This window comes from Argopecten irradians, chromosome 16 (genome assembly GCF_041381155.1).
Source record: "Argopecten irradians isolate NY chromosome 16, Ai_NY, whole genome shotgun sequence".
NCBI classification, from domain to species: domain Eukaryota; kingdom Metazoa; phylum Mollusca; class Bivalvia; order Pectinida; family Pectinidae; genus Argopecten; species Argopecten irradians.
The window spans coordinates 32,223,009-32,245,561 of NC_091149.1; the positions used below are offsets into that span (position 1 = coordinate 32,223,009).

At 35.9% G+C, this 22,553-nt stretch overlaps 1 protein-coding gene across 2 annotated transcripts; it reads right to left on the reverse strand.

Annotated features, from left to right (window-relative positions):
- Positions 1–907: 907 nt before the first annotated feature.
- LOC138310325 (protein TANC2-like) lies at positions 908–21,699 on the reverse strand. Of its 2 annotated transcripts, none has more exons than XM_069251494.1 (3): positions 20,426–21,699; positions 3,627–3,721; positions 908–2,304 (listed from the first exon to the last, which is right to left on the reverse strand). In XM_069251494.1, the coding sequence occupies exons 2-3, from the start codon at positions 3,709–3,711 to the stop codon at positions 908–910; spliced, it is 1,482 nt and encodes a 493-aa protein (XP_069107595.1). In that variant the 5' UTR covers positions 3,712–3,721; positions 20,426–21,699. The 2 variants fall into 2 exon arrangements, with proteins under 2 accessions (XP_069107595.1, XP_069107597.1); XM_069251496.1 differs by lacking the exon at positions 20,426–21,699 and adding an exon at positions 10,284–10,341.
- Positions 21,700–22,553: the final 854 nt, after the last annotated feature.

Sequence of the window (22,553 nt, forward strand, 5' to 3'; positions counted from 1 at the left end):
TCATTCTCTAATACTGATTTCTCTTTGTCACTGAAGATCTGAAGCGAAATTCTGACCGACGAGTTAAACGTGCGTTCACATTTCTCATTAATGTTTCCGCCATTTTCAAAAATAATTTCAAGTATATCAGAACGATTATACTTGATTGCCGTTAGGATTGGGGATCTCCCTCCATACTCACGACAAGTAAGAGCGGTGACTTTTTGCATGAGTAATTTAGTCACAATTTCCTTATTGCCACTTTGAATAGCAATCTCTAGTGCACTTGAACATTTAATGACATTTTCATTGGCATTTAAAACAAAGTTAAAACCCTCTAACCTGCCATTCTGTAATGCCATTGCATTCAAACAGGATGACCTGTTACTATTGCTCGAACAGGGATCCCATTGCATTCGTTTTGTGTTATTGGTGATCCACGGGATCGTGTTTCCACAAGGGATACACGTGTCTTCAGCACCATGCCGCAACAACGCCAACACACACCCAAGATGGCCATTCTGTGATGCCAAATATAATGAATGTTGATCAGCTAAGCTACTATCCACCGTCAAAAACTTCTGCAATATTTCCGTGTGACCATGTTCGGCAGCTAGGTGAACAGCAGTTAGATTTAACCCATTCGTTCTATAGAGCAGTGATATATGTTTGAACAACAGCAGGTTCACCACGTCCAAATGTCCATTTTGAGCAGCAATATCCAGTAATCCATAGCCCCATAACGTTTTATATTTACAGTGATTAACTGCATCCTCCAGCCCTCCTCTGTTTGGTGGACCGGCTACTCTGAAAAAGTAGTCTCCCCCTTCTTCTATCAGTGCCCGGAGTGTTTCGGAATGTCCGAAAGCTGCCGCCAGGAATGAAGCCGTAACATTCGCTGATGTGACGTTATCTACCAGTTTATTTCCTAGTAAAAGTACCTTTGTACCCTGATACGAGTTTTTTTTGCCATTTGATGAAAATGCTCGCCAGAGGACGTCTTCATTTGCAAAACGTGTTGGTTATTTTGAAAGGAATACAGAAGATCCGAATCGTTTGACTCGGCAACATGGATTGACACATCTAATATGTCTGATCCACCGAGGTTTTGTTTGCCGAGTAGGTACGCTCCAAACATTTTGTGGCCGTTTAGTTTGTTTATACGATACTTATAGAGAACAGACGTGTTACTAACGAGGTGTTCACACACACCTTTGTGGTGCACCGTTATGTACGTGGGTGTGCGCTCCACGAAATGGGACATCTGATTTCTCAGGATACTTCTGAGGTCATATGGATTCCCTGGCACATTTACAATAGCTTCTAGTTCCTCCAGACTAAGTTGTTTATGTGAGGTACATAGTACCTCAAACACCTTCCTAGCCAGATCGTATAATCGCATGTTGTCACCGAACACTCTTTCTAAATTGGCATTATATAATTCACTAAGTGATTCAGGGATGTCAGTAAACTGGCTATCGCGATATTCTATCCAATATTTTACTGCTAGGTCAACATATAAAAAGTTGGATCCACTTAAACCCAAAATCTGTTTTGTTACTTTCTCGATATCAGCGTGTGCACCAAACATACGCGATAATGCAGTTGTATGAGTGAATAGATTGTCAGCGAGGAAAGACGAAATGTCATCTTGATTCTGAATATTTCCTGAAGATTCATGGAAAATGTCCAACCGCGAAAACTTGTTAGTCACTACTTCAAGGTGTCTTGTTGTTATGAAGAACTTAAGCCACCACGGCATTTTACCCATTCTTTTTGACAGGACATCGAGGAGAGGGATTGCGATGGCGTCTGAATCACCACATTCATCAATAGCATCAATGATAACGTACCTCTCTTCATCAAACTGAAGCCCTCGTAAAGGATGAATAATGGCAGCGTCCAAACAGCCAATAGGATCCTCAGAACATTTACTGGTTTTTAGAAATTTCATCCCGAGTTCATTAGTCAAGATAGCATTGCCCGCCTCTGGTATGCGACTAATAAACATACCAGCTAGGGTTTTGATGAAATATTCCGGTCGTTGAGTACTGATTACATCAAATTTGCAAATATGGTACGACAAAATAAATGTTCGCAGCGGGAATTCGGAGTTACAAAGAAGGTTTGATACTAATGTAGTTTTACCGTAACCCATTTCGGCTGTCAACAGGACGCCTCTTGATGACGTTCCAATTAAAGATGTTTGTACCTTGTCTATGAGCCACTGGCGGCCGTATAATACAGGGCGATCCGTCAGGTATCCATCAAAAGTGAAGTCAGTATCCCATGGACAGGGGCTACTCAGAGTCAACGGCAGACACTCTGAAATAGCAAAACATCTATTTAATTATCAGACACAAATATATATTCATATGTTGTTAGTCTAATTGATTTGAGTGGATTATGAAACAGTTCTTATAATGAAGAAATACTGAACTATCCAGGGAAAATTAACAGACCAACAGGCAGTACCTGGCAGCACGTTGGTTTCAACTCTCAACACAGATATGAAGGGCTATCGAAATAATGACGGTACACGTTAACACTAAGCCACAGCGACCCCTGGAACCAAATCAAATGTACACCAAAGTAATCGTATTTGACACTACACAATGGTGTGTATAAGCGTTAGTGTCTTTATCAACAATTTGTTTTTCGTTTGGTTATTTAACCATCGTATCTGAGGATTTACAAAAACAAAATTTATACAAAATCGGAAAACTGTTATCACGTTGTCATAAACAGTAATATGATGGGTAAGTAGACATACGATTCGATTCACATAGAAAAATTGAATCGCAATAAATATCCGAACCTGAAAATGATTTCCTTACCTTTTTCTTTCTGTATTTTTGGGCTTGAAGGGTTATCCCAGTCTGCCAAGTGGTACACTAATAAATGAATACAAGGTACCAACACCACTAGTGATAACAGGCAATATCTGATTGATGGACTCTCTATTGTTTTCAAACAAACAAATGTCTTTGGAAGTCATATCTTCTATAATGGCAAGTTGTGTAGCCTCCATGTTAGTTTGTGAATTCCGAACTTGTATTACGTGACATTTCATAGCTGCATCCTCTTTGGCTAGTTTTAGTACACAGTGAGTCGTAAGTTTTTCTAGCTTTGGAATTGAATTGCTTTTTGACCAGATTTAGTTGAGAATAATTCTGGCAACTTCAAAAAATCAATGAGACTCTTTAAATCCTCTTTCTTTTTCCTTTCGCTTCTTTGCTTAACACCGTGAGAAGTGGAATCCCGTATATCTTTAACACGTTCATAAGCTGAAAGTTGAATATTGAATTTCTTGCAGTTTTTAATAATATTATATGCGAGAGTCATATCTTCTGTGTATGGCGATTCGGTCGCCGGATCCCACCAGCCCGGGGCAAACACCCTCACCATCTGATTGACATCATGAGGCCAGGCCGATGAGTTTATGTTTGCCCATTTGATATCCCTTGTCCTTTGTTTGCTGTTATTCATGATTTGTTTTCTCCATTCCAGACAAGTAGGACACCATGTCAAGCTGTTCTGTTCTGCCATGCTACAATTATTGTAGCAGGTCGCCAAGGTTGCACATGGTCCATACTTTATTTCATGGTGTAGCGATCGGATAGTGCCTTCGAAATAATCAAACATACCTTCTGTTGCAATCTCTACCGCTACAGCAACGTCCAGCCAGTTTGAAAATTCCTTCCTCCGAACATGCTGTTGTAGCGTATCCATTGTAAAGATCCTATAATGAAGATAATAAATAAATAAAATATCATACGACAATTCCATTGTACTCAGAAATAGTTCGTCATAGCATAGTCAAGATTATGCTATGTATATTTCTACATGAAAACTAGTTGAAATTTAGATCATTTGTTTTGTAATATTATGTTTTAAGAAAATCATTGAAAGAAAAGTTCAAAAAGTGTTGTTTTTTTAATAAGCCCAAAACTACTTGATATCAAATGCAGTTAATTAATATGTGTTAGTTTATTTATTAGAATATTTTTCATCATATTTCGTGTCTTTTGGCACGGAACTATTTTATCATCGGATATTTGTTCATATCCTCGTACTATTTTTAAGGATATACAACTATGAAAAGTTTCGTGTATTAACTTTTTCCTCACGTGGATTTTTGAAAATGGAATAACAAGCACACAACGTATACCCGTATGCTTATGTTTGAGCTATTGCTACTCAAATATTTTTTTTTTTATAATTTATTTTTTATTTCATTTTCATGTGCAATATACCACATAATAAATAGATACTTGCATTCTTATTCACATTCAATATCCCTATCACGCTCATTCTCCAAACACCTTACTCATATCATCATCTTCATCATCACATCATCAATCGTCACCATCATCACAACAAACATCGTTCCATGATTTCCATCATCATCATCATCATCATCATCATCATCACAACCATAATCTATCTCATCATCATCTTCATCATCAATATCATCATCACCACCATTATCTTTATCATCATCAACATAATTATTATCATCAACATCTTCATCTTCATCATCAACATTCGTCATCACATTGTCTTTATTATCTTAAGTTAAATCATATAGTATATATATATTGATAGAGGCATATTGCACTTATAAGTAGAGCAGAAAGAAAAGAAAGGAAAGTATAGCAAGGAGGTAAGATAAAGATTTAGAAAGGAGGAAGGTAGGCTAGCAGAATTGTGGTATTGGGCCATGTCAAAAACAATCTTAAATACTTAATAATATATATATGTCTTTAAAAAATCATAATAAGTCAGCAGAATTTATAATTAAAGAACACTGGAACAGACTTTAAGCGAAATCAATAAGTTTTTTCCACTTACTCCACTCTGTATCAAATTTTTCCTTTTTTCCTTTTCCAATAGCAATATATTTTTGAACATTATAATGGTCTTTTATTGTATTAATTAAAGAATTTAAATGTATTGAATTATGAAAACATCTCATCCTATAAATATATTGTTCAATAATAATAATAATTTCATTATCAACCCTACTTTTTATTTACAGCAAAGGGAATTAATAAAGCCTGTAAGAATGTTTCAAAACTTTGTAGTAATGACTGTACCTCAATACATTCCCATAAAATATGCATGATAGTTTCTCTTTCAGAATTACACAGTATACAAAGAGGGGAGGTAACCAGACCGATTTTGAATAAAAAAGAATTTGTTGTTAAAATAGGATGAGCCACTCGGAACTGAAACCACTGAAGCTTTGCATTTTTTTTGTGACCTGGAAAGGGATTTTATATATATTTGTCCAATCAGTATCATTCAAATCATCAAACATCAAGTTCCATTTTCCTTTACTAGATGGTGTTGTGTTATTTTTCATAACCTTTTTGTAAAATATCTTTGAGCCTTTCATTTTTGGACACTCGAAAAATGATTTTAAATTTGATGGTATAAAGGGACAGACAATTCTATTATTACTCATATCCAAATCTGAAATCACCTTCTTAATGGCTGATGTAAAGCCATGACATTGCAAAAATTTGTCACAATCTGGTATTTCTGTGAGAAAATTATTTGAAGAATAAAAAGATCCTGTGGATATATCTTTCATTACATCAAATATATTAACAACGCCTTTTTTATACCAATTTTTATAAAAAATAAAATCTCATGATACAGAATCGAAAGCTTCCCAGGAATATCTTGTTCTTCTGCATAATGCATTACATCATAAATCAACCTAGTATTTACCCCTATGTATCTACCCGAAAGAAATCCTATTTGATCGATATTTATCAATATATTCATAACACTTCTAATTTTATAAGCTACAGTACCTGATGCAATTTTGTAAACAATATTCAATAATGATATGGGCCTCCAATTCTTTTATGAAATGTTTCGGTTTGTTAGCTTTTGGAATACATGTAAAAACTCCTTGTCTTTGAGTTATAGACAATTCTCCCATTCTATACCCATAATTAATTGATCTGACAACAAAATGACCTATCTGCCTCCAAAAACATTTTAAAAATTCAGCTGTGAATCCCCTTCTAAACTATTTGATTCAATTTGAGATAATTTTGGTACTTCACAATTTTGGAGAAAAAGTTCTAAATTTATATTTTCCGGTGAATCACAAGGTAAATCATACAATTTCCTATAAAAACTGCTTACTTCTTCTAAAATGTCATCCTGTTTTGTTATAATTATATAACACCATTATCTGTAAACAACTTAGGTATAATTTTGGACGTAAAATTTCTGTTCTCTAGGCTAAAAAAATAGTTTGTAGGCTTTTCCCCTTCTTCTACCCATCGTGCTCTAGAGCGAATTATACTACCTTTAATTTTTTGTAATCTGATAGACTGTCATTCCTTTTTCTTCATGTCTAATTCTTCTATCTTAACATTTTCTTCAACTTCCAACTTTTCAATTAGTTTTTTAAGATTATCCTCGCAAATATTCAACTGTTTTTTCTTGTAAGACGAGTAAGAAATAGTTTTCCCTCTAATTTCCATTAGCAATGTCTCCAAAAATAGCTGATCGTTTATTATAAATTGTAAATCATAGTCAGGAATATTATTCAAATTTTCAATGTCATAAACAGGAATACAATATTGTTTTTTAACAGTATCAATACAATTATTTATAGTAAGATAATCAACATCATGTAATAAAGAATTATTAAATTTCCACAGACCCTTACCTTTTTTAAATTCATTTATTTTAATAATTATTTTGGGCAAAGAGTGGTCTGATCTATAACCTGGGTCTATGCAAGAATGATTTACACTACCTAATAAATTTTCTGAAATAAGAAAAAAATCAAGACGGGCTTGTCTAACTGGGTTGTTCTTCCTCCATGTATACCTTCTAGTTTCCTCATGTTGTTCTCTAAAAATATCTATCAAATTACAATTATCCATTAATTCTAAAACTTTATCTCTTGCCCGAGGGTTATTAATGTTTTTATAATTTTCATCATAATCAAGATTAGGTTTTAATACTAAATTAAAATCACCACATACAACTATACTTGAATTATTAAAGTAATCTAAGGCTTCATACACCTTGTTATAAAAATCTGGTTGATCCTGGTTAGGACCATATATATTAATTAATGTCATTCGCAAGCCTTCTATCTCAACATCTAAAGCTAAAAAATTACCTGTTGAATCCTTCTTTTTCCTATATACTTTAAATTCAAAATTATTATTAAAAAATATAGCAACCCCTCTGGCATTTGACCTGTAGGAATTAAAATAGGACTCATATCCCCACTCATTTCTAATTAGCTCTTCATTTCCCGGAGTAAAGTGGGTATCTTGCAAACAATAAATACTGTAACAGGTTGGGGACATTATCCGTACTTACTCACATCCAGAATATTGTTTTTCATAAATTCCAGCGACAGCATGGTGCAGCATTCTGTCCTCCATCTTGAAACATTAATATCATACGTAACCCGATTATCAGTTAAGAATGCTGCCTAACATACTTTATACATATAAGCTATTCGCAAGCCCAAATTTTTCTACGGCATCCATCGTAACACGTTTACAAATAAACATAATAAACGGTTATTTGTAATTCGTTCCAGATTGTTCTGATACTTTTGTTTTTCTGTTATGCCTTCTGATCTTTTAATTCATACGTAAACGATCATTTATGCTGCCAAATATTGATGCATTGTCACACTAATCAATTTCAATCTAATTGGGTATTGTACTATTTTTTTTCCAATTGGCCCTTTGCTACCGAACATCATCAGATGGTAGGCTATTGAAATCGCCTTTGGTCCATCGTCCGTCCATACGTCCACCCATTCATAATTCTTGTTAGCGTTATTTCTCACAAAGTACTGAAGTTATGTTACCGCTGGGTTAAAACCGTACAACTTATCATATATAGATATATACATGTGTGTCAAATTTCATATGTATGTTTCGCTAGGCCTATGACCCTAGTTGTTCTATTGGTCAATAAGATGGCCGACGGTCAGACACCATTAATTTTGATTTAGCAGGTTGTTTACGCTATTTCTCAAAAAGTACCAAATGCATCTGTGTGAAAATCCTTTTGTAGTTATCTCTATAGCCATAGTTGTGTATATAGCATTTTGAGACCGATCGCTCAGACGATGGCTTCAGTTTTGATAGTTGAACTTTATAAAACAGAGAAAATATCGCTCTTTCACTTGTTCGACATGTAGTGGGCGCCAAGATCTCTCTGGGATCTTTTGTTAATGAAACATTTGTATATATGTTTTATAGACAAATAAAATGCCACCTAAACGGCGATGTAGCTGTAAGAGACATGCGGAGTATAGTGGCGGCACAGAGTTTACCGTATACAAACACGACAGGAAAAAAATGAAAAGGTCAATTAGACTCATGTACTGACATACTGCAAAACAATGGCGACCTTTTCCCGCATTCAACCTATATTTGCTCTGCATGTTGCGAGTACGCTGAACAACATCTCGCTCCACCCCCCTCCCCCCACAAAAATCGACGTAACCAAACATTTAGGTAATTTCACTTAATAATGCTCATTACCGAGTCATTTTTGAATTGATATATGGTATTAATCGATATCATAGTTGCTATTAACGTTTTATTACGACATAATGGTACAATGTTCAAAGTGTTTAAAAGTGTTTAATACATTAAATGATAACTCTTACTTGAGCGCAAGGGAAACAACTCTGTAATATCCAAACGTAATATGTAAGAATTTTCTTTTAGATGACATCATTAAGACTATTGAAGAACGCCAATTTAATCCGCAACAACTTGAGAAATTGGCATACACACTTGGCCAAAGTGTTTTTCGGAACATTGGATCGGACGCCATTAACTCCAGTCAACAATACAAAGATGACGCCTATCTTATGGCATTTCGTCCAAATGGTAAATATCCGTTTAGCGAGTACGTATGCAATGAATATCGCAATCCACATAAAACATATATCTCATGAAAATGATATCCTCATAATAACTGAATAACTATGCAACATATCGAAATACAAAACTTTACTATTAGAACATGTATACATATATATTGCGTCTGAAGACGCGTGTGATGGCAGTTTTTTTGGTTTTCTTGTATTGTTCTTCATTTAAATACATTCACAAACAGTCGTTGATTTCGTACTCCTATATTTTTTGTCAGAATTGTTATCTCAAAGAAACACCACGCTGGTCAACTTTGTCAAAGGCGCAAGTGGTTTAGCCATTGCGCCTTCTCAAAAAACAGACACAATACCAGTAATGAGGGCGATTGAACACATATATTCTGCCTCACAGCCGTCATTCGTTGGCCCTATGTCGTTTGCCGCATCCTTAGTGACCTATTTAATTACTGGAAGTAAGGGAGCATTTGCGATCCAATCAGCCGGATCAGCGGCTGGGTCCTACACTACGTTAAATGGGTGGATGAAGACCCACGCTATCCAGGAACTGCAATGCCCCAATGAATGCGATGTTGTTACATTTTTTGACAATAATCAGGTACATGTATATCATAAGTAAACGATATTGGTGTTCATGGTCGATATACCATATGTATCCAAAACATTCAACATAGATCTCACAACATCCGATAAGGAGTCTTGTTCATATCACCTTTATACCACTTATTCTTTAGATTAAATTCATTCTGTACACCTTGCTTCATTAATTATAATATTTGGCTTTGTTGTACTCATATGTACCTTTGTATGTTATAATGAAATAAACACTATTTTCCAACTAGGTAATCCAGCGGAAATGGCGCCTACAAAGTAATTTTAAATGCACAAGCAGCGTCTTCACCAATATCAAACACATTGTCCCCGACCCCGTAACGCAGCTACAGAATCGCGCAGACCTGTCTCCGGTACACTGGCTGCGGACGGACAACCCCGCCCTTATACAATTTGCATCTAAACTGTTACGCATTTCCGGGAGTGTTACGTAAATACAGGAGCATTACGCATATACGGGGGTGTCCCCAACCTGTGTAATGCTTATCTCTTAGATACATAAAGACATCTCTACGTTTAAGTTTATCAGAAAGCCCTTGACAATTGGCCGAAACCACAGTCAAACCAGTTTCCACCATAAAATATATAGTAAATCATATGATGTATATATATGAAGCCTACCTTCCAAAGACAGAAATATAGAAAGGAAAAGAGAAGATAAAAAATCATCCAATAGGTCTGGGTTCTTGCCTACTACCCACCTACATACTAAGGTATTATACACTAGAATAGACGTATTATATGTTAATACAGAGATATATTTCCCACGCAACAGTCTGATACATACAAGTCACACCACACCTAGGACTACCCCATCAGCACGCTTCATTGGCCGGAAATGAAGACTAGATATTAACCGGAAATGAACTATCGGATAAACTCAGGCTATACCTGTAAACTCAAGGACGAGGTCCAAGATATTCCGAATACATACTCTAGTATATATAAAACTGATAAAGTTCCCGTATAAAAAGTCCGGAATGGTTAAAAATAATCAAAAGTAATTTGGGTAGGCACCCTAGGGAAAACGTTTTTTTTAATTTAAAACCAACTGTATCTGATTAAAATATGAGTTTAATTAATGCAGAAAAAGAGAGAGAGAGATAGCATTACAGTACGGAGGATTAGTTAGTAACCGTCATTACAGAACACCCTTTCATTTCACATATAGTGTACTATATTAATTTTAAAACACACTTACCGTTTCTTGCTCACTGTAGAACAGATAGATATGTATAATCCAATTAATCCCAAACACACATTCGGTGTTGAATATATATATACACACGTATCAAATGCAGTTCGCTCTAACCATAGACGCTTTTCCCGATCGGCGGCTCGTTACACGTGCCTTTAAGTCCGTTTCCGATCGTGTCAAAAGAAAGGTTTTACATATGTATAAATCCTCATAAAGCATATACGAATACTAATCCTCACCATACCGAAAACACATCCGTACGCACACATACAAATATCCATCCGCAGGAATAAAACTGAAACAACGTTAACGCGTCTCAAGATCGGCTGTACAAGTACAAAAGTATACATGTACATTTACTGTCCGTAACCGACCTAAATTGTCAATATACACTTTATGCAAAGTTACTGTCATTTCGTAGATAATCATTGTTCAATGGTGTATCATGAAAAAGTCTACGTTTAGTCCCATTTTGTAGCACCGCAAACAGCTTACCGTCCACACTATATGTGTTCTGAACAGAACTCAATTGATAGGCTTCCTTCAAAATCTGCAGATTAATCTTAGTCAAGTCCTCGAAAATCACATACCCTGTGTTCTTCAGCTTTCTGCGTTTATGAAGAATGTCATGTTTGATCCTTCTCCTTGTCGTCCAGGAGGTCCAACACTTTCTGCACACACTCCGCTACAGATTTCCTCTCTGAAATATCCTCCATTCCCACGATCCGGATGGAATCCTTCCGCCCATGCTGTTCAAGGTCGTTAATCTTACTGTTAATGTTACCCTGTAACTCATCGCACCGTGTCTCTAACTTCTCCACGTGTTTTCGTAGATCATCATTTTCCTCTTCAAGATCTTTAATTCTCTCCTCCAAGCGATCAGTCCACACTTTGACTTCAGCACAAATATCTCGTTTAAGCGTGGTTAGCTTATAATTACTGTCCAAATATTCCCGTGTCAAGAGTGAAGAGATAGAACTCGTTATATCGTCAAGTCTCTGATCTACACTTTTCTTCTCCTTTCCCTCACTCTCCGAATCACAACGTGTAGAATATCTTGTACCTGATTTTCCTCTTGCAGACATGGCTACGTGTTATAATACTGGCAATATATGTCACGAAAAGTCACAACGATACATGTACAATTTGTAAGTCCATATAGTATACCACGTACGTAGGTGAGCAGTAGTCAACGTGAGGAGCTCAATCCATTATGCAGTTCAAAAAGTCCTAATAACTCATTTCTTCCAGAATATAAAGATAAGATTCTTCAGTATATCGACGAGTGTTAGGTCCACAAATTACCTGGCATAGAAAGAGTTTCCACACTTATGAAAAAAAAACAGTGAAAATTCGCCGATTTTTAAGAGCAAACAAAACACGATGGACTCCTTGCCACGTGACCACGTGTCATCTTGCTACACAAATATACCATTTTGACTATTACACGGTAAATTAAAGCCGTATTTTCCTAATAAGGTGTTTGCTATGTATGGATATTTGCAGAATTTATAAAATAATTTTTTAAAATACAGACAATTATATACATTATATGTTTAAGGTGTTAGATCCTGTTTACTCCAGTGCTTTTCGTACGTCTATAGAACATACGACTGTGAATAATACTTTCGTATAATTTATACACTACTGGTAAGAGTGAAATTGGTCGATAATTGTCGGGATCCCATCTCGGCTTGTTGTTTCCCTTGTATATTGCTATAATTAAACCCCTTTTCCATATTTCAGGAATTGTAGCAGTTCTTGTAACTAGGTTAAATAATTTCATCAGATAGATAATTACTGCCCGGCCACCGTATTTGATATGTTCGTTTGTTATTCCGTCGATTCCTGGGGCCTTAAGTAGTTTGCTTTTGTGAATAACGTCTTTAACTTCCTCGAATGAAATTTCACGGCTCAGGTCTTCACATTGTTCATCACATATTTCTTGGGTATTATGTTCTGGTATTGAGGTTTCATCAGGAAACCGATAAAGATTTTCGAAAAATGTTGCAAACTGATTTGCTATATTTTCAGGATCACGAGCTGTTACATTGTCTACTCGGATTTCATTACAGATATTCGGTGGTTGTTTTATTCGTCGTCTAATCAATTGCCAAAACAGACGTATATCACAATCAGCTGCCTCATCTAGTTCCTTGTTGATAGTTGTTTCATAGTCATTATAAGCTTCCTCATGCATATTTCTAAACTGTCGTTTTGCATCTTTATAGTCACGGTAGGTATTGTTCTGGTTTCCCCTCGGTCTCCCAGCTTCTATCCATATTTTCTGTTTTGCTCTGGCAATTTTATGAGCTACACAGACATCTTTCGTCCAGTAAGGCTTTAACACAGAATTGTATTCCGAATGCGGAATGAATTGCTGAGCTGAATTGGTTAATATCAATGTCAATTGTTCGCTAAGCATTTCGATGTGTGTCGTGGCATCAAGATGACTGAAGTCAGATTGGTTGTTTATTTCGGAATCAACCAATAATTGATATGCAATAAGGTTATCTACTTTCGCCTTCGATCAAGCAGGATTAGACGTAACTTGATTAAACGTTTTGTACCTTACAATATCAAGTTGGAATTGGGCTACGATGGGATGGTGATCAGATGCTATCTCAGTATCTTCAGTAGAAAAGACGGTACATGATGAAACACGATCTTTAAATATGTCTTGTATCAAGATATAGTCTAAAGTTTGTCTATTTGAAGTAAACGTATGGTCGTGTCCCCCACATAGAGGCGTTTTGTTAAGAGCAAACATGGTATGGTCAGATAGGAATTTATGGAAGATGTCCGATTTCCGTTTCGTATTACTCGTCACAGCACAGGACGTTTCATATCGCGCATTTAGGTCCCCGGCTATAATGTTATTCCCCTGTCCAATGAATTTAGGCCATGGGCTAGGAGGGTCCCACGTGCACATGCACCCCCCCCCCCTCAAACCTCCGAACCAATATTTTTCGTAACCCTTATGACCCACTGATCACAAATCAAAATGTTAACATTGCATAAGTTGGGATGAACTTCCGGTTATGACGTCATCAAGATGGCCGCCATCTCAAATTTCACTAAAAAATGAAAAAATAGTCATAACATTGACATTTTTCATCCGAAGTAGACAAATGAGGTATCAAAATGACCACAATAGAACACGAAAAACATATCAGGACCAAATAACCAAATATATGTAGCGATTTTTACGCAGGAAGTGAAAAAAATAGGAATTTAAGCTCAAAAATGGTAATTTTTTAGTAAATTTTCATATTTTATTTGATTCAGCAAAAATGTTTTCCAACAGCAAACTATTATTTTTAATTGTTTTTTGTCCACTTATAAATCAGTTTAAACAAAAACAACAACAAAAACCAATGTTAACATTGTATAAGTTCCGGTTATGACGTCATCAAGATGGCCGCCACCACGAATTTCACTAAAAATGAAAAATATTCATAACATTGACATTTTTCAACTGAAGTAGACAAATGAGGTATCAAAATGACCACAATAGAACAACAAGTACATGTCAGGACCAAACAATCCAATATATGTAGCAATTTGTACGTAGGAAATGAAAAATATAAGATTTTAAACTCAAAATGATAATTTTTCAGCAATTTTTTCATATTTGTCTTCACGCAGCAAATATTTCCCAACAACAAATTATTATTCGTAATCAGTTATTTGATCTCTTATCAATCAATAAATCAATGAAAACACTAACAAAAACAAAACTATATAGAAATGCAAAAGATAATTATTGTTATACCCTCATTAGGTTTACAAAAACATCACCAGGTGCGTACAATGGGCATATGCTATTTTTTAGAACTCAAAACCGCTGACGCTGACGCTGACCAGCGTCTCAAAAATAGTTATTACATTCAACACCTACTGATAGAGTAACAAATGTAACCTAAGCCTGTGTTTCTGTTTATATCATTTTCCAGAACGTTTGTGTCTTTGAAAATGAGAACATTCATTGTTTATTTCCTATGCATAGCATAGGCAAAATGTTAGATGGTAACATATGTGAGCTGATGTGACAGTACATTACCAGTGTTGTTCTATCCTGTCATCTTTCATAACCCATCCTTGGCCAGAGTTCAATTCAGGAACAATAGGTTCAGAGATGTAGGATCTCCCTCAGATTCTCACATATCGTATATGCTGTTCCAGACTTCTTCGGCATAATGGAAACTACATCAGATCCACATTATTCGAATGGTGGAATCGGTTCTCCTTAGCACATAGCTCCATAATTTGTATGAAGTACCATTCATTAATCTCTTGGACCCTCATGCGCCCATAAATGGCACAGGTGATATCATCGAGTTCATTAATGAGGCCATTAAGGTTAAATGTTTTTCATTGGTCTGACCTTTCCCACTCCCTTGAAGGTGCTGGTTGTGTCACATCTGGTGTATGCGCAAAGAGACCATTGAAGACTCTCCAGAAATAAAGTTTTCTATAGTGCTTTTCAGACTTGGCAAATAGTGGAACTTCACTGCAGACCTCATTTATGACCTCAAAGAATCCACCTGTGCCATCTATGGTCACTGAAGGTTCACAAGAATGAGGAATCGTGCTTCATACGAAATAAGGAGAACCAGCTCAAACCTTCGCAGAATGTGGATCTGATAGTCTGGAACATCATATACGATATTTGAATCACTAGGTTGGAAACAGGAAGAGCTCCAACATCCCTGAAACTGATGTTTCTTATGTTAACTCTGGCCATAGACGGCTGACAAGCTACAACCACGATAGCAACCCGGTAATGTAATGTCACATCAGCTCATCAGCTCATCGCTATCGAAGGCAAAGAACTAGTGAAAGAAATATGTGACACTGTTAAGTAACCATCTGACATTTCCTGACGTTATACACAGGAAATAACACTGGATGTGCTCATTCTAAAAGGCACAAAACGTTTCGGAAAGTGTCATGTTATTTACGGTATGACAGAATTTCCTCAGGTTTAATTTGATACCATATAGCTATTAGTTGGCATTTAGCTATAATAATTCAATTTGAGACGCTACTAGTGTACAACATTTCGAACATGATATTTTATTTACTTAGATATTCAGCCAACTTAAAATTCTTTGTTAGGATTTAAATTTTCAATAGCCACTGTTATATTCAGGAAATTCTAAGACACCAGGAAACTGTAGTGTCGGCGGTTTGGGAAAAATACACTATTATATGACCTGTATACGCAAACGCTGATGCTTTGTAAACCAAATGATGGTATAACAATAATTCTCTTTTACATTTCTATATATTTTGTTGTTGTTTTAACTGATTGACAAGAGATCAAATAACTGATTATGATCAATAATAATTGTTGGGAAACATTTTTGCTGCATGAAGACAAATATGAAAAATTTGCTGAAAAATTACCATTTTTGAGCTTAAAATCTTATTTTTTTCATTTCCTACGTACAAATCGCTACATATATTGGATGATTTGGTCCTGATATGTATTTGTTTTTCTATTGTGGTCATTTTGATAGCTCATTTGTCTACTTCAGTTGAAAAATGTCAATGTTATGAATATTTTTCATATTTTAGTAAAATTTGAGATGGCGGCCATCTTGATGACGTCATAAACGGAACTTACACAATGTTAACATTGGGTTTTTTGTTATTTTTGTTTAAACAGATTTATAAGCGGACAAAAAAACAAAGTAGAAATGATAGTTTGCGGTTGGAAAACGTTTTTGCTGCGTCAAGCAAAATGTGAAAAAAATACTAAAAAATTACCATTTTTGAGCTTAAAATCCTATTTTTTCACTTCCTGCGTAAAAATCACTACATATATTTGGTTATTTGGTCCTGATATGTTTTTCGTGTTCTATTGTGGTCATTTTGATACCTCATATGTCTGCTTCGGTTGAAAAATGTCAATGTTATGACTATTTTTCATTTTTTAGTGAAATTTGAGATGGCGGCCATCTTGATGACGTCATAACCGGAAGTTCATCCCAACTTATGCAATGTTAACATTTTGATTTGTGATCAGTGGGTCATAAGGGTTAAGAAAAATATTGGTTCGGAGGTTTGGGGGGGGGGGGTGCATGTGGGACCCTCCTAGCCCATGGCCTAATTGGGTATATAAATCATCCAAGTTCTCGATTTCCTCCAAATAATCAGATATATTATTGTCACTAGGCATGTAAACTCCGAATATAAACAATCCTTCAGATTTCTTTGTAAGAAGTTCAATACCAACTATTCGATCACTTAGGGATATTTCAAGATTATCTATACGAAAAAAACATATCCTCCCGTGCCATTATTGCTACGCCACCGCTATTTTGCCCGGTGAGTCCTGTATTTTGATAAGCAAAGTAGTCAGGATGTAAATTATGTAGATAATGAACGGAATTTTGTGTAAGTTTGTGTTCCGTTATAACAAAAATGTCACTTTTCAGGGTATTATCACAAGGAAATTTTGTGATAAAAAGCGTAGTGCTAAAATTGACTTTGAACTGTTCAAAATACGTTTACTCAAAAGACTCTTTGTTAAATATATGTATAAGACATCACAATAGCTAGTATTCCTATTGTTAATATTATCAATGTATATAATTAGAGTTCGGAAGTCCATGTCAACAATGAGGAATTCTTTGTCGTATAGGTATAACAACTCAGCTAACCTGTCCATTATAGTACGTAATAGGATTATCATATTAGTCCACTGGTCATCTTCAGATTGCCTCAGTCTAATTTAACACCTATAGATAAGCGACATCTGTCAATCACAATTCTAGAATTTTATTGTCTGTATATGTATTTAACCATGTTATGTTTTATTTCATGTTAGTTAGGTCTCCGACTTTGTACGGAACACAACGGCTACATTCTGGACACTCCAGAATAGCCCTCCGTCAAGTCAAAGTTAACGTGAATAAATTTTAAAGTTTAACTTCAAGAATTCTTACGTCATCATTTCAACTTAGCAAAACGTACGGAACTTTCCGTATGTTAGTATCAATCACATTACAAAGACTCTCAAGGCCGACGATAAAAGGACACGTACATTCCATGTTAAAATAGAAAGGCTCGTGACAATTAAAAATGAAAACGGAAAAAAAGTTCTCTGAAATGCTAGTATACATTGCTGAATGTGTTTTCATTTTGATGTGACGCGAAGTTGTCCATGTTTCTTTCCTCGATTTTTAACGTCAAATCATGTTCGCTCAGCCAGCGGCGGCATCGAATTTTTCCGTTCCAAAAGCCAGGCGATTCAATTATCACAGTATCTTCCGGTATGACATTAATTTTTGCCGATTTCTTATTTGCGCGGTTTTCGAACATCACGAGATGTGTAACCGTTATTCCTTTCTCGTATAGGAAGTGACCAAGGCCTTTTTTGGTTGATCGGGGATCAATGTTGCTTATGTAGTAGCGGGCATTACGCGTGCGCCTTGGTGCTGCAGCAAAGAGTGTATCAGATTCAGTAACGGGATGTGCTTGGGGCACATTTCTGTCTATACAAACTGGTATTTTGTATTCTTTGGTCTTTTCAGTAAGATCCGGTTTATTAAGAGAGTCATTTTGAATTGGGTTACATGCATTTTCCTTGTTTTTTACAACACTAGCGAATGTGGAGTCCATGTGGGTGTGTTTATTTCCAGGTGAACACGTGCTTTTGTTGTTGTTTACATTAATCTCGTATATATCATGTGCGCCCAGTTCGCCATCATGTGCCTGTTGAACCGGTTTTTGCTGTACTTGGTTATATGTATTCAATTCACGTTCATTCGAGCGTGGCGTACATATATACCTTTCGATTGACATTCTCCTTCGTACTGGGGCTACGTACGGGGGCGACGGGATTTTTTGAGTTCTGTTTTGAATTATTTATACGGTCCGATAATTTTTCAATCGTTTTCTGATACACGGAATAGTCGAATTCACCAAGAGCTCGTAGGTCATCGGAAACTCTTTTATTAAACGAATCATATCCTGCATGTTTGGAATTAACCACAGTTTGAAGTCGTTCGACGTTTAATTGAAGAGATTTATTGTGTCGTTCAATCTCAACGAGTTTAGAGGATAATTCTTGCTCACGTTTTTTGCTAGAAGTAATAGCTTTTTCCATGGCAGCGAGTTTTACTCCGTGGCAGCGAGTCTTTCTGTCAATGCATGTACAGTCTCACAAAGTTCGGATACCGACACTGTGTTACGTACTACGGTGTCCCCTGTCGAGGGCCTCTCACATATACTCTGTCTTACAGACCCAGTGGTGAACAGCTCATTTATAATAGACGAATCTCCATTAATAAACGCTTGGAGCCGAAAACAATCTTTTGCATATTTGTCAACACTTGCACACTTGGTAGTGTTTTTTCTGGTAACTAATTTTCCGGTAGGAAAGCCATCGCACGATCTCTCGGCTAGTATATTTCTGTATAACATGACTTGATCCTCAGAGTCGTTCACCAACGATTGGTACTTTTCATAAGTTCATTATCAATATCATGGAGTCTGATATCAAAGTCTTTATTCGACGGTAACAAATAAGAACGGTCTTGTGAACAGAACACATGGTCATTTTCTGAGATCGACATTGTCCGGTTTGGTATTACCGTAGGCTGGGATGGGTCAATCATTTCCCACATTAATACTTGATATTTTAATCACATTGAACAATTAGTAACACAAGAATAGCAAATGACAAAAAAACGGAACAAAGAAAAAACCAAAAAAAACAACAGAACCAATGAAAGGCTATACGTACAGTGAAGAAAGACACATTTTTTCAAAATGCCCATCAATGTGTAATTTGTGTAATTTTTTAAATCCACGTATCAAATATTCTATTGAGAATATAAGAATACAAATGACAACTTGTTACAGACATTGATTTTTATTTTGTTTTTGTTTTTAGTTTAAATCTACAAAAGTGTTGGTCGAAATGAGACTTATATGAAACTGAAACAACAGAGTTACAGCTCCTTAATTATTAAATCAGTACGGTTTTTATTTTCATTTTGGTAAAGCTATGATTTTACATTAATTTGTATTCTTGTCATTCTCTTTCGTTCTCCTTCCTACTCAAAATACTTAGCATGTTTGTTCTTTTAACAGCTTGTACAACGGTGCGTTATTATTTTTTTAATAAAAAATGGTCCCCCAATCATTTCGAATTTTAAGAAATACAATGTACAGTACAGGCCAGGTGCAGTATATTTAGCTATAAAAGAATGACCACGGATCGTGTCTTGTATGTTAATTAAGGAACTTAAATAATAAAGAATAATAAATTGGCCTTAAATATATAAATGGTGCTCTTTTCATTTGACGATTTTGGTTTTTAGATTTGATGAAACGATTCTACAATTTTTATTTTTATTTTCGAAAACCTTGTTCATAGAACAAAATATAACTACATGCATGCTATGACGAAATGTCATTTTCAATTGATTTAGCTAGATGCAGAAATGCATTCAAAATTGAACTACATTGTAAGATGTAATCTTCTGGAACCAATTGAATACCAGCATGATCATCAGCACAAAGTCTGTGACAAAACGCCATAGCGTGTTTAGTTATTACTGATAAAGGGGACATAACCGCTACATCCAAAATATATTTACACATGGTGAATTTAGTCAATGTACCGAGCACATGACGTTCGTACACAGTCAGCCTTTCACAGTGCACTTCGTCGTTAGGTGTATTGACGTTATCAATTACACATTCGTCCTTACCTTTTAGTTGTATGGTATATCGTTAGATATCTAGCTAGTCTCGCATGCTCTGTAGTCTGTATGCTCGGCTATAGGCCGCCATTCATAATATTACTACATAACTTCCGTCACATTGTGTAAGACAGGCGTGTAGTACATGCACTCATGTCTGTCCGCATTTATCGACATATGTGCTGCACTGGTGTTCCCTCCCAGTCCGTATACTCCTAACAACTGACGGACTTACAGTACAGGATAGAGATGTCTCACATTACTCCTATTGCTAACAGTTTACATTAAACATATTTGCATTGTTAACATTTAACAACGATGGTTAGGCACAAGATTACACAATATAGAAGCCTTTTCCTCGCATATAATTATTTACATAAAATAGAAGAGGGGATACTATTTCTTCAAATTATAATATTTCACTTGTGATACAGATGATATTGATGTACTAAGATAGACATTTCTTCCAATGCCAACGACAGTGGTTACACTTTACACTTTCTAAATCCTGCTATGTCCATACCGTGTTAGTACTAACACATTTATTGACCCTCTTTTGCGTAACAAAATTGAATTATAGTAGAATGGTACAGAAATGTACACTTGTTTCATTTTAGTTGCTATAAATAACCTACTAACTGATGTATCTTGATATACACAACGTATATTATGTATAACAACACCAGTATTTGCATGTAGTTGTAAACGTGATAAATGCTGATTTGTAATTTTATGCTATTTTTCCATCCCATATTAAATACTTTTATTATATTCAATTGAAAATATTGATTTTCGCTTCGGATATTGTTCATATATCGTCTTTTTACTTTGTGCGCTGTTGCTTTAATTAACTATAGGGGAAATAACTCTCGAGGTCTTGTTGACATTTTGTGTGTTTTCTTTTTCAAACTAATCTTTTTGTTCACACCGCTAACAATTAAACTGTAATTAATTTGTTTTGATGCAATAGATTTGAATGTTAATGTAGTTACAACATAACTGTGACATAACTGATGTTCTTACACGAGTTTTGTGACTTCTATAGATCGAGAGTCACGTCAAGAATGAAAGATAAACTGGACAGTAAATCAAAAACAGTACTTCTATGTCTGGTCAAGATTAAGTACATCTTCCAAAGATGGTCTAACAACGTCCGATGACGGGCCATGTTCTTGTGACTTTTATACTTCCGGGCCATGTTCTTGTGACTTTTATACTTCCGGGCCATGTTCTTGTGACTTTTATACTTCCGGGCCATGTTCTTGTGACTTTTATACTTCCGGGCCATGTTCTTGTGACTTTTATACTTCCGGGCCATGTTCTTGTGACTTTTATACTTCCGGGCCATGTTCTTGTGACTTTTATACTTCCGGGCCATGTTCTTGTGACTTTTATACTTCCGGGCCATGTTCTTGTGACTTTTATACTTCCGGGCCATGTTCTTGTGACTTTTATACTTCCGGGCCATGTTCTTGTGACTTTTATACTTCCGGGCCATGTTCTTGTGACTTTTATACTTCCGGGCCATGTTCTTGTGACTTTTATACTTCCGGGCCATGTTCTTGTGACTTTTATACTTCCGGGCCATGTTCTTGTGACTTTTATACTTCCGGGCCATGTTCTTGGACTGGCCATGTTCTTGTGACTTTTATACTTCCGGGCCATGTTCTTGTGACTTTTATACTTCCGGGCCATGTTCTTGTGACTTTTATACTTCCGGGCCATGTTCTTGTGACTTTTATACTTACTCGGGCCATGTTCTTGTGACTTTTATACTTCCGGGCCATGTTCTTGTGACTTTTATACTTCCGGCCATGTCTTGTGCTTTTATACTTCGGGCCATGTTCTTGTGCGGGCCATGTTCTTGTGTCTTTTATACTTCCTATTCAATTTGAATGCATTATCTAACCCCTTACTACATCAACTGAATTTAACTACAACTAGTCTGTTCGTAGTATTGAGAAAGTGAATTATTGTGTTATCAAAGAAATACAGGGAAGGATGTGAAATGGTGCACAGATAACGCCATCAGGTAGATGACTCTTGTCGTCCTGCTGTCAACCTCTAAGTGATAAAGTATCATTACCTTGATATATATAATAGGTTTAGGTTTGACAGAGAGGAAATACCGAACAAT

Excerpts from the sequence above, each read along its gene's own strand:
- LOC138310325 (XM_069251494.1), bottom strand. The coding sequence starts at position 3,711 with ATGGATACGCTACAACAGCATGTTCGGAGGAAGGAATTTTCAAACTGG. Across the intron at positions 2,305-3,626 it reads GGTAGAGATTGCAACAGAAG|AGTGTCTGCCGTTGACTCTG; the intron begins GTATGTTTGATT and ends TTGCTATTTCAG.